This window comes from Pipistrellus hanaki, assembly GCF_964339955.1.
Source record: "Pipistrellus hanaki genome assembly, chromosome: X".
NCBI classification, from domain to species: Eukaryota; Metazoa; Chordata; class Mammalia; order Chiroptera; family Vespertilionidae; genus Pipistrellus; species Pipistrellus hanaki.
This window is the reverse complement of record NC_140524.1, coordinates 91,084,167-91,097,771: the sequence shown is the minus strand read 5'-3', so window position 1 is coordinate 91,097,771 and position 13,605 is coordinate 91,084,167. Positions and strand designations below refer to the sequence as shown.

At 36.5% G+C, this 13,605-nt stretch overlaps 1 protein-coding gene and 1 long non-coding RNA gene across 2 annotated transcripts in view; one reads left to right on the top strand and one right to left on the bottom strand.

The window, feature by feature from the left end:
- POLA1 (DNA polymerase alpha 1, catalytic subunit) overlaps positions 1–13,605 on the top strand; it is a 311,394-nt gene that overhangs the window by 139,205 nt on the left and 158,584 nt on the right. Inside the window, exons 33-34 of the mRNA XM_084869425.1 lie at positions 9,776–9,954; positions 11,537–11,668. Coding sequence (XP_084725551.1) covers positions 9,776–9,954; positions 11,537–11,668 — 311 coding nt within the window. The remainder of the gene's footprint in view (positions 1–9,775; positions 9,955–11,536; positions 11,669–13,605) is intronic.
- Positions 1–13,605, bottom strand: part of LOC311614722 — a 520,998-nt gene that overhangs the window by 357,660 nt on the left and 149,733 nt on the right. The window lies entirely within an intron of this gene.

Below are 13,605 nucleotides of genomic sequence, written 5' to 3'. Positions count from 1 at the left end.
AAATAGTACATTAGGCATGTATTATATGTAAGAAAAATTAAAACGAAATCATTTGTGGGTCTGGAAGGAATTAATTCAGTTTATATTATTTCTAAGGGGAAAAATGATTTGGTTTTCAAACAAATCGCTTCACAAACAGCCTTTTGGAATGAATTAAGTTTCAGAACCAAGGTTCCACTGTATTTCATCTATATTGGCACTTTGAATTATACTAGAGACCTGGCGCACACATTCGTGCACCAGTGGGGTCCTTCAGCTTGGCCTAAGGGGATTGGGTTGAAACCAGCTCTCTGACATCCCCCAAGGGGTCCTGGATTGCCAGAGGGCGCAGGCTGGCCAAGGGACCCCACTGGTGCATGATTGGGGTCAAGGAGGGACCTCAGGAGTGCTCCAGGGCATGTCTGGCCAGTCTCGTCCATTCCCGGTCAGCCGAACCACAAGAGCAAACTAACTTATCGGTCAGAGCGTCTGCCCCCTGGTGGTCAGTGTGCATCATAGCTATGAACCAAATGGTCAGACACTTAGCATATTAGGCTTTTATTATATTGGATAATGTCTTTCCTCCAATGAGCGATGACTTGTACAATAGCTGTCAAGTATATTTCTTCATGGTCAGTGATAAAGTTTAAGGCATTTATCTATCTGGGCAGTTTTCTCATTGGTCCTGAGAAATTATAGATGTCTGAAGAATGTGAGAAATTAAAATTTAATTTAGTCTCTGAAAGTAGTGTTTAAAACAAGACGGTGCACACTTAACCCAATGTGTTCCTGGCTTAAATTAGAAAGTAAAAATTCCCTTGTTAAAAAAATGGCTATATCACGCACAGTGTGGACGGTAGTTTATTATCTCAGAAGATGGGATCCAGTAACATCTTCTAAGAAATAAGTGCAACAGTGGGCCAGGTGGTGTTTGGGGACCTTTGTCAGGCTCGGAGTGATATATCTACAAAAGATAGGAAGTGAGATGAAGTACAGATGGTTGGGCATAGGATGATGACACCAGTAGGTGTCTCAGGTATTACTGTATCTATCAAGACTTTTGTCTTTTTTCATGATTAAACTCTTAGAAGAATACCCATACTTGACCATCATTTCCAAACATTAAATATGTTCTATAAAATAATGGTAAAAATTTAAAAGTAAGATCATACCAAAAGCAAAGTAGGATAGTAAGTCTTGTCAGCTGATAAGAACTGCCTCTTTCAAGATTTAGCCCCATTCCAAGTGTATTATTAAATGGCTCATGTTCTAGGCCTACTTTTTCATTCAGTGAATGGATTGATGTTGAATACTTGCTGTGCTCAATTACTGGGTCTTGTAGGTGATACAAAGTTGAGTCAGCCACGGCTCCTTTACTCAAATTACAGCCCTGTGGATTCACTATTTTGGGGAATTCCAGTTGGGAACACAGTACATGCCTCAAAAGATGTAAAAGAAAGGATTTTTGATGTGCAAGGGAAGCAAAGCCTCACTGGGAAGAGTGTATAGAAATGGAAGCATTTGAGGCATTGTGGGAATGTGCCGTGGAGGGGCCAGTGTGGGGTTGGGAATGGTTGTCTACCCCACCTCGCCCAATTTTCCCAGCCCATTGATGCAGTGTCAGGGCACCCAACCTCATTCACAGGGTAGCCCATGCTATCTCAGCCACTCCCCGTGACACATTAGGGAATTCATTTAGAACCTCTTAAAGAGAATCAGCCGCAAAACTTTGCACCTCAGTCCCTACAAAGCAAACCCATGATGTTGTTTCTGTCTCACTAGCCTGTAATTCTGAGGGCCTGCAGTGACATGTCTCTGCTAACTCAAGCAGAGACCTCTGAGAACTTGGAACCAAACTAGAGCATGTTTGGAATAATCAGTTGGACTAGTAATTCCTAACTCTGGCTTTGTAGTACTTGGAGTTTTCAAAGGAAAATGAGAAGTTTTTGAATTATTTAAGTTAGATCAATTTTTAAAAAATTTTAACTTTATTGAGGAATAATTGACAAGTATAATTGTATAAACTTAAAATGTACATGATGATTTGATATACATTGTATAACGATTATTCAGATCAATTACACATCCATCAGCTCACATATTTAACTTCTTTTTTTTGTGGTGAGAATGCTTAACATCTAATCTCAGCATTAAGTATACACTGCCATATTATTAATTATAGACCATTTTTTTAAAGATTCATTATTTCATTAAGTACATCAAAATGACACCAGGATTATGTAGTCCATGAAAAATGGGTAAGATAGAATAAATGTAAATGGTTTAATATAGGATTGTACACAGATACCTAAGTGATATTAAATATATACGTATAAATAAGACATGAAAGGGTGAAGGTGGTGAAGTATAGGTTCCTTGTTGAAAAAAAAGTCACTATTATTTTATTAATAAAAATAAGATAGTTTTTTTACAATAGCTGAAGAAGAAAAACAGTTTTAACACTTACTGACTCCTAAAAGATTGGTGTTACGGATCTCCTGCCTGACTATTTCCTCGCCATATCTGCCTGCATCGCTGGAGAACAGAGGGCTTAGTTGTAAGAGAAGTGACTTTTTGTTTATTATTTTATTTTCCAAATATTTTTTTCTCAGACTTAAAAATAGTTACTATCTTTTCTCATATTTAAAAATAGAAAAGACACTTCTAAAGTTTTTTCCTGCCCAGAGGTACACGTCTTACCAAGTTAAAATTCACATTCAGAGCTGTCATCAAGGGCATTAAAAATAATCAAGTGAGGTCATAAAAGTGCTGTTCATTAGAGTTTCTTTCCTTTTTGTTTTTGTTTTTAATATTGGGGTGACATTGGTTACTAAAATTATAGGTTTTAGGGGTACAGCTCTATAATATATCATCTGTATATTGTATGTTAACCCTAAGTCAAGTCTCCTTCCACCATCATTTAGTTGTTTTTTTTTTCTGCCAAGATTTTGGGAGTTATTTTGTACAGGATAATAAAAATTTTCCATTTGTCTTATGGAGGAAGTTTTAGTTTTCTGTCACTTGTATAGTCAGTTGTTTAGGTCAGAGGTCCAGTATTTTAAAAAGTTTTATTATGGAAAATTCTAAACATATACAATAGTAGAGAGAATTTTGTCAGACGCCCCCATGTGCTCAACACCCAGCTTCAGCAGCAGTCTGCAACTGTGGTTGATCTTATTCTGCTTCTCCACCTCTTCTGATTATTTTGAAGTGAATCCTAGAGAAAATGTCATTTTATCTGTAAACTAGAGGCCCAGTGCACAGATTCGTGCACAGGTGAGGTCCCTCAGCCTGGTGAGGGGGTCCGGATTGCAAGAGGGAGGTTCCCCAAGAACCACAACTGCCAAGTCACTGCAGCTCGGCAGCTCCTGCATTGAGCATCTGCCCCCTGGTGGTCAGTGCACATCATAGCTACCGGTCAGACGGTTGCTTAGGTTTTTATATAGAGAGATATTTTATTTTGCATTTCTAAAAGTCAAGGATTCCCCTTTGCAACATAGCTACAATGCTGTTACTGAGGGGGTGGGTGGAGGGGTGGGTGGGTGTGGAATATTCATTTCATCAAATATCCAATAAGTGTTTATATTTTCCTGACCATACTATGAAAACACTTTTTATAAAAAGCTCTTTGTTTGAATTGGAATCTAGTCAGGGTCCATAGGATAGTTAATCTTCTCTTTTTTTGTTCATCCTTCTGATTTATTTGTTAAATAAACTGGGTACTCTGCCCTATAGAATTTTCCATATTCTGGAGTTTGCCAATAGTATCCTTTCCCCTGTATTTCCTGTAAAGTGGTAGTTAGCTCTGAAGTCTTGCCCATACTTCAGTTCAATTTTCATTTTTGTGAATGCTACTTCTAGGAAATAGTGTGTACATCTGTGAAGAGGTACATAATATCTAGTTGGAATCTAACACATTTTATCACAACCTCATAGGTATATCATAAGAAATACTCAGTATTCACTTTTCTCACCTTTTCCAGTGTTAATGTTCTTATATAATGTGCATACAGAAAAGTATGCAAAACCTAACTGAACAGTTTAATGAGTTTTCACAAACACATACCTTTGTAGTCAGCTCAAGAAGCACCCTCAGGAGTCCCCTTTCTCCTAGATATTATCCACCCCCGGCCAGAAAATGACATCATTCCTTATGACATCATAGATGAGGTTTTCTTATTTTGGGATGTTACACAAGTTGTGTCTGTATTTTTTGTGTGTCTGGCTGCTTGCATTCAATATGTTTGTGAGATGGGTCCATGTGGTTATACTTCATTTCTGTGCAGTATTTTATTGTTTGAATATGCCACACTGTGTGACTGAATGTAAAACCTGTGGGTTCTTCCCACATTGGGACAATTATGAATAGTTCTGCTGTGAGCATTCGTGCACATGACTTCTGTGGAACAATTGCGTGTATTTTCTGTTGGGTATATACTTAGGAGAAGATTTCCTAGGTCATAGGGGACGTCTGTGTTCAGCTTTAGTAGATACAACCAGTTTTCCGAAGTGGTTCTGATGTGCACCCTGCCAGCAGTATGGGAGTGCTCCACATTCTTAGCCAGCACTTGGTGTTTTCTCTTTTTCTTCTTATGTGTTGGCATAATGTTGTGGTTCTAATTTTTCATTTCTTTGATGATTAATAATGTTCGGTACCTGCTCACATGCTTAATTGCCATTTGGATATCTCCTTTTGTGAGGTGCCTGTTCATCTTTTACTACTCTTCTGTTGGGTTGTCTTTTTTTTACTGACTTGCAGTCATTTCTTATCTATTTTAAGTGAGTCTTTTGGAAATAACATATCACAGATACCTTCTATTTGGCATGTTTTTTTTCAAGTGCAATTTACATGCCAAGAAATGCTACAATCTTCAGAGTATCATACAGTTTATCAAGACACAGAACATTCCCATCACTTAGAGCAGTGGTCGGCAAACTCATTAGTCAACAGAGCCAAATATCAACAGTACGACGATTGACATTTCTTTTGAGAGCCACATTTTTTAAACATAAACTATATGGGTAGGTACATTGTTATTAACTTCATTAGGGTACTCCTAAGCTGGCCTTTGCTAAAACCTTAAGGGGCCAAAGAGCCGCATGTGGCTCACACTGTTGAGTAATGAGTTTGCCGACCACTGACCTAGAGAGTTCCCTTGTACCTCTTCCCAGTCAGTACACCCCCTCCCAAAAGCAGTCACTCATCTGATTTCTATGACCATGGGTTAGTTTTGCCTACTCTAGAATTCTGTATGTTATTTCCTATGGCATATCTTTTTTGTGTTCAGCTTTATTTTTCAGATTCATCCATCTTTTTGCATCTATCAGTACTCATTCTTTTTCATTGCTGAGTAGTATATAATTTATTCACTGGAAGCCTGGTGCACGAAATTCGTGCAAGAGTAGGCCTTCCTTCCCCTGGCTGCTGGCACCAGCTTCCCTCTGGCACCCGGGACCGAGCTTCCCTCACAGCCCCGACATCGTCCAGAAGGACATCCGGTCTAATTAGCATATTACACTTTTATTATTATAGACTCTCACGTTGATGGGCAGCTGAACAGAATTGTTACCAATTTCTGGTTATTATTAATATAGCTGCTGAACATTCTTGTACAAGGTTTTTATGAATGTAGCATTTACCTTTTAAAAATTCATTAACTACTTTTTGTTTCATCACACTAAATTTTTAGTTTGTGTATTGTTCTCTAGGAAGTCCAAATATATGAAAGCCTGAATTTGTGCAAGAGATAAATGATTTATTTCCTAAAATAAAATTTTAGAAGAAATTTACTGTACGATTTCATTAATTAGCTTCCCTGGTGGTTTGAGTCATACTACAAACAACCTACTTGGGAATATCAGTTACTTACTCCATTTGGAGTTTCAGTCATATGGATTATTCCCTCTTCTTCACTTGTGTGAACATATATATTGTCTTGACTGTAGTTATTTACAGTCTTTTGGAGGAAGAAAATTACTTGGTCAAATGTATTAGCCTCTCTCAGCCATGTTTAGGGACTTGAGTTTTGAACAGTGCAAATACTCCTTTATTGGGGGCATGTGAACATTCTAAAAAGACATTTACAAGGGTTAGAAAGTACAGTGATAAGAAAAATAATTTTGTGCAAAATCCCACATTGGAGGTGTGTGTGATAAGAATATGGTGATGTTAAGTAAAAACAAAACAAAACAAAACAGCATTGCCGAATTCCTCCACCCGAATGCCTGTGATGTTACTTTCTATAAATACTTTTTGAAACATAACAGCTTTGATCCTGTTGCCAAAATAATGTGAGACCCTATAAATTTTCTAATTATAAATGACAGTAGTTTCATTTTATTCTGCTGCGCCTTCTGTCCCACCCCCAAGAGAAAAATGGTGTGGCTAGATCACTAGAAGTCACAGTGTTGAATTTCAGCACATACCATTTCTCCTTATTGTGGGGCAAACTGCTGGTGCCCTTCCCCTGGAGAACTGGTGCCAACTTCTACCAGTCTGCCTCCTTCTATTCTGTGCCAGACCAAATGGTCGGACTCACCTGTCAAGAGCGAGGCTAGTCAAAAGTGGAAGTTCTTTTCCTCAAATGGGGCATAAAGTTGATTTTTTTAAAAAGCCAGTTATTTCAAAAAAGCTCTCAGGAGAGAGAAGGAATTTGGAATTCAGTTTGGCATCTCTTGCTCAAAGGCTAACAGGATTACTTGCTGTATGATGAGCATTTTAATATTGATTATACAATGCACATGTAAGTATATGCCAACTGCAATCATAAAGATTTTTGCTTTAATTTCTGACAAAAGTGTCTAATTTTGGAGAGACAGTAATTACAAATAGAGTTCTTTGCAACAGCTCTAGTTTGCACATTTAAAAATTCAGATTCTACCTTTAGGTGGCAGCACCAGATACTTTTTCCTGTTGTCTCACTACAGCCTCAATGAGTTATGTATAAGCGGGGAAACTTTCAAGTCTCCCAAAACTTCAAAATAAGCTGCTTATTGCCAATTTTGTGAGGACAAAAATTATGTTGAGTAAGTTGGGGGCTTGTTTAAGCCTGGATTTTGACCTTAAAAAACATTCTGAAGGCAGTGATCTTTACTTTCTAACATGACATTATATGTTTTCTTAAAAATATTTCATTTAGCCCTCTGTGATTTGCCTGGTGAACTTATAATTGTCCTCCCAATAAAATAATCTTTATGACATTTTTTGTATTCAAGCAACTTGTCCAAGGATCATTATATACCTAATATTTTAAGGTAATTAGTGTCTTTTCCCTTTATATATTAAAAGGTTAACATTGACTTATGACCATGAGTGCTGAGATGAAAAAGTTCCTTCTCTTGAAAAAAATCAGCTCGGGAATAAATTTAAAGTAATTAGGCCAGTTGGCTTTGTTGTTTCCAGGGGCAGATAAGTGTTATTTGTGGAAATGGATGTTTTAAGTAGACTTTTCATAAGACCTGACTTTTAAAATAACTTTGTCGCCAAAAACGGTTTGGCTCAGTGGATAGAGCGTCGGCCTGCGGACTGAAAGGTCCCGGGTTCGATTCCGGTCAGGGGCATGTACCTTGGTTGCGGGCACATCCCCGGTAGGGGGTGTTCAGGAGGCGGGTGATTGATGATTCTCTCTCATCGATGTTTCTAAGTCTCTATCCCTCTCCCTTCCTCTCTGAAAAATCAATAAAATATATAAAAAAATAAAAATAATTAAAATAAAATAACTTTGTCTCCTTGTTGGGCTTTTCACTGTAACAAGTGAGGTAGCCTGTGGCCAGCTTTGGCTTTTCAGCAGGCAGCCTGGCCCGTGCCTCGCAGGTGCTAAGCGAACCTGGCTGGGCCCAGAGAAAGCTTTCATTGCTCCCCTGTCACAGCCTGGCCAGTGCTGTACATGTGCAAAGCTAGGGTCATTCCGTTCCTTGATTTTCAGGTTGTAAGAGTTTCTTGCCTTTTCGAAAATCCTTGCTTATTATTTTCCCTTACTTTCTGAGAAATGGTCTGGGAAATTGATGAATAATGGTGTCATCAGAGAAAAGATGAAGCTGCATCTTCATAAAGGAAGACATTATGTGAATTCAGTTGGATTCATAACTAGAGTTAAGACATTTGCAAGTTGCCCTTTACTACAGAGACAAAATGGCATCATCCAACAGGCATGGTTTCTCTCACTCCACTCCTCTACCCCTCCCTCACACCTTCACTCATTTGCTATTTCTCTTAGGGGATCGCTAACTTGTAAAATAAAAATGTACAGTGAGTCTTGGGGCCAAGTGACTTACGTTGCAGTAATTTATGTCACGCACCAAGGACAATTTTTTCAAAGTTGTTATTGAATGTGTATTTTTTGTTCTTATTATGCACTATCTTCTTAGAAAATACTCACTTTGATGAATTCCTACAAAGAGCAGCTATTAATTGGCTGTGCAGCATGAAGATGTGTTTCATTTTGAGTGAACCTAGTCCAGACTAAATGATGTTCATCCACTCTTTAGTTTTTTATCTGTATGACATTAAGTATTTATTTAAAACAGTTTGTCCTCTATTGTCTTATTTAAACTGCAAAAGTGCATGATTGGTGGTTCTACATCCATTTTGCAGGTGAGTAAGCTGAGACTCCAAACTTATTCTTTGTTCAGCACCTTCCACTGTATCAGAGTTAACCTCATGTAATTACTAGATGTCACTTGACAATTGACCAAATAAGATTTAGCGTCTTGTCACCGAATTCTGAAAACATCTGTTAGATTATCTACCAATGCAGCTGTTGATAGTCAAAACAATTTTTAGATATTTTTGATATTTGAAATTTTTGCTTAGTGAAGTTTTATGTTTCTTATTTACCATTATACAAAAATAGGTATGCTTGTTTTCCTTAGACTTCTAAACAGCCTAGAATTCTTAGGTATTACTAAGGGGTACTTTAAAGAAAATATTATAAGATATAGTATAGAATAATTATCTTGAAGTTTCAATTCAAATAGTGAGTTTTGAGAGATATGCTTTGACCAAGGGTAAATTAAATTGGTTGGCCTTAAAATATTTATTTTCTCAAATAGTCTGGGCAAATAAGATAGCATAAACTATATATCAATTGATTTATTGTGTCATTTTGATTGAAATATGGAAGGTATATTTGGTTCCAGGATTGTTAGGGACATTTTGGCCTATAGAATCTATAAAATCATTTTCTTGCACATATTCTATACTTTTGAATTCAGAATACCAAAAAAAAAACCATGTCACGTTTTGTCTTATATGCTGCTACTGAATTTTAACCACTGAATTAGATTGCAACCTACATGCTGTTAACTACTGAGCCAAGATGGAATCGACCACTGCATTGAAATCAGGATTAGCAATTGTGTCTGCACTTGAAGGAGTTGTAATAGCAGTGAACTTGTTTTCTTTAATGGGGTTTTTATTCTCTATTTTCAGTTTTAATGATGATTCTTTGATTTTAAGAGATTTTCTTTACCACAGTGCACATTTATTTGAGATTTTCTTTATAACTTTAAGAAAATACTAAAACCATCCTGGAGAAGTCATTAGTTGCTTCCAAACCCAAATGTCCACTAGCATACACCTGCATTGTTTTAATGCTGCTTACTTCTTTTATTTATAATCTCTTATAAAAAGAGCCCTTTGTCCATGTGATAGGAGACTATCTTGAGTTCAAATGATTGTGTTTGTGAATTTAAAATTATTCTTTTGTGAGTTTTTTTTTTTCCCCTTGGGCTTATTTTTTGGGTAAAGGAATTGTACCTTTCTAAATTTGCTTTTTTTTTTCTTTTGCATTAATAGGACTCGATCCCACCCAGTTTAGAGTTCATCATTATCATAAAGATGAAGAGAATGATGTTCTACTTGGTGGCCCAGCACAGCTCACCGATGAAGAGAAATACAGGGACTGTGAGCGATTCAAATGCCCATGCCCTGCATGTGGGACTGAGAATATTTACGATAGTGTCTTCGAGGGTTCGGTTAGTTGTTTATTTTTTTCATTTTGTGAGCAAATTGACATAAAGGCCTTTTCTCCTCCCTATTTGCCTAAAAAAGAAGAAACACGTTGCTTTTATGTATTCAGTATTGTTTTTGGCTTCCTAGAGTGTTTGGCCTTGGTTTCTAAATGGAATCTCTTAAAAAGATCTAATTATCTTAAAGTATTTTTATTGTAATTCCTTAATTAGTAACCTGTATTTCCCCACTCCCAACCCAATTTATTAAGACTTAGAGCAATATTTTTCTGTATCTTAAATCAAGTTAATGGGAACTAAGTGTTTTTGGAAAGTTTTTGTTTATCTTTACACATCCCACTTGCCTCCTTTTTGACAAAGGTACTCCGATTATCGTTTCTGCTGTCTTTGCATGTCAGACATTTAAAAAGTCACAGGGAGACATTCCTTTCAAGAAGTACTGCCAAAAAATGTATCATTGACCTTGGATCAGAACTTGAAATGTGGCCAATTTACTTGATTCCACTGCAGGGTTATATGTACTAGCCATTGGCAGTACATATAACCCTGAGTAGGCAGCAGAACCATGGAAAACCTTGAAACTGAAAGAAAATGCTTCCTTTATCTAAATTAAAAGTAATTATTTTAAGTTAATTTGGACAAACAGCAGATGTTTTGAATTTTTTTGAATCAAAACAAAGCGGTCTTTGGAAGCAAGTGCAAGGAAGAGGCAGACGCAGATCAGCAATACATGCTAAATCCTTGAGTTTTGCTTCATTACAGCTGTAAATAAGATAGTTAATTGCATGGAGGCTTGACAACTTGCAGATGGGCTAACTGTGGAAGAGCCGATGTCAAGCTCTCAAATCTCTTCCACCTGGAATTGCTTAGCGTGGTGGGTAGGGTTATGTACCAGATTGGAGCAGAAACCAAGATGTTTAAGTATCAAGAAGAAAAACACATGGTCCAGAAACCCCAACAGTTTCCCTGTATGTTTTCTTTGTTTCTGCTCAAAACAAAACAAAACAAGACGTTTTCTCCAGATACTGATAGTTAATTCTTGCAAATGTCTACTTCTCCTGCTTTCCCTCCTCCAAATGCGTTTTAAGGGGGTTAGGAATTTTCTTTTTTCTAAGCTGACAAAAACTGATTGCTTTGTGGTGTAACACTTAAATTTTAGGCTTTGTTCTTAAACTTAAGATGACAATATGAAAGCAAACTAATGTCATTAGCGCACTTGCTGTATCCTCAAGTTTGTAATGAATAAGGGCAAATTTAAAATTTTGATATGTCTGAAAAGAATGTTTCTTTCCGATAATGTCACTTCACTGGTATTTTCACAGGGAAAACTCATTTATCCAGAGAGTCTGTCATTTATTGAGTATTTTAATAAAAAGTGATATTAGGGTTTTCCCTTTGACTTCATGCTCCATTATGATGGTGGCAAAAGAGTGGAAGTTATATGTGACTCAGGAGATCTTTGGGAGGAAAGCAGTTGAGGAAATAGAGTTAAATGAAGAATATTGTGCACCAGGACAGCATATAAGCTTTTAAGCACAAGAAATCTTTTTATAATCTTTTGTGTGCTTGTTTGACTTGAATTCTATAGGGAACCGATACGGAGCCCAGCTTGTATCGTTGCAGTAACATCAATTGTAAAGCTTCACCTCTGAACTTTATTGTACAGCTGAGCAACAAATTGATCTTGGATATTAGACGCTGCATTAGGAAATACTATGAGGTTAGTATCCATAATAACTTTCTTATATACACAGCTTATCTAAGTTTGGAACTTGTTAGAAAATGAAACAATGTAGCTTTGTATTGCTGTTTTTTATGAAACTAAAACGTTTTTAAAGACTTGAAAAGAAAATGGTTTGACTTTCTTTTGGGTATTACATCTCTTTCATTAATGAGGATTATTCTAAATAGTGAAATTTTTGCTTTTAAGGAGAAATGAGACTATAACCAGGACTTTTTAAAATTTATTGTTACCTAAATAAGACCACATTAAGTGGCCACTCACATCTTTGGGCAAAGGAGGCAAAATCAATATTGGTTATCTTTGTGAGGTAGAGCCATAAACATTATGTGTGATGTGTTTAGTAAGTTAAAACTTTGTGTTTATGTGGCAATCGAAACCATTTTATAGCCTAGTTGTCCCAGGAAATAAAACTAAATATCCTTTAAATTTAAATGCAATTTGTCTGGCTTATCTGAGTTTTAAAATACATAGTATAGTTAAAATACCAGAACAGTAAGTGATCTGTGTTAGAAAGGCTTTCATCAAAGTTTTTTTCTTTTTAACAATTACATATGAATGGGTTCTTTTCTCTTCAAAAATTAAAATTGAAAACTCCACATTGACCATTTGATTTTTCTTAGTGTTTCATTATATCATTTGCCATCTAAGCAAAATTGCTATTACTTGAAAGTTCACTGTAACTTATTTAAAGAAGCTACATTGGCAAGGCATTCCAAAAATGCCAAGATTCTATTAGGGAAGGCCCATGACTTTGTTCAATATCTTTCTATAATTTCTACTTGTATGCTAATTAACATAGCATTTTCTTATTTAAAATGGATCTCATTAAATGAAAACTGAGTATTAGATCATTAGGATGAAGAATGAAAATAGAGAGTTCCGGTATTTTGACTTTGGAGTTGAATAACTTGTATTTGTTTAAAAAAAAAAAAAAAGGTTTGTCTGAAGATATTTTTAAAATAATAATTATGACTACATTTTGGGAAATCTGAAACATTTTAGTGAATATGTTGTGCTGTGCTTAATGAACAGTTGGATGGGAATAAAGCGTATTTCTAGGTTCACATTCCCCAGTAGATGAAATGTTCCGCACGCGAAATGTTAGGCCTTTATTTAGCATGAAAAGCCCAAATCAAAACTATTCAGCTCCTCATTTGCAGACCTCACGGAGTAGAGCATGATTCTTGACTCTTGTGAAGAATTCCAAGTTTTCTCTCTGTGTTTAGTCTATCAAAATCTTCACCATGGAAATGTTAATACTAGAAGAAACTCGTCTATTTCCTTCTATAAGAAGGGATGATCTGTTTTGACTAAGTTGGGAATGGGCAGAAAAATGATCTTCTTTGTAGTTAGAAATATGCCCTAACTGAAAGATGGATTTCTAACCCAATTATTTGTGTGTCGTGGTGGTGTTGGTGGTAGTAGTTATATTTTTTAAGCTAAATTACCTAGTTTTATGAATCTAGACATTCAACCCAGGGTTTCTATAGCTTTTGCTTCCATTGTCATCTCTGCCAGCCATCTCACTACCAGCAAGTAACAGTTTTCCTGTTGTTACTGCCCACGTGGTTAACTTTCCTAAAGGATTTCTTAGGAAAATAACCAAATGTCGCTCTTAAAGTTGAAGATTAACATGACTATCCTCAAAATTAGGGACCTGTACCCCTACTGTCTGATCTTAGTCATATATGATTAGATGTGAGAGGAAGAAATCCATTATTCTTTTCATGGCCTCAAGGTAAATTAATGTTTCAAACATTGTCAAGATAAGAACTTTTATAAGAGAGCTCATGCATCTCTAGGTTCTACTTCATTGGTAAACTATTCTCTTTCCGCCGAAACCGGTTTGGCTCTGTGGATAGAGTGTCGGCCTGCGGACTGAAAGGTCCCAGGTTCGATACCCATTAAGGGCA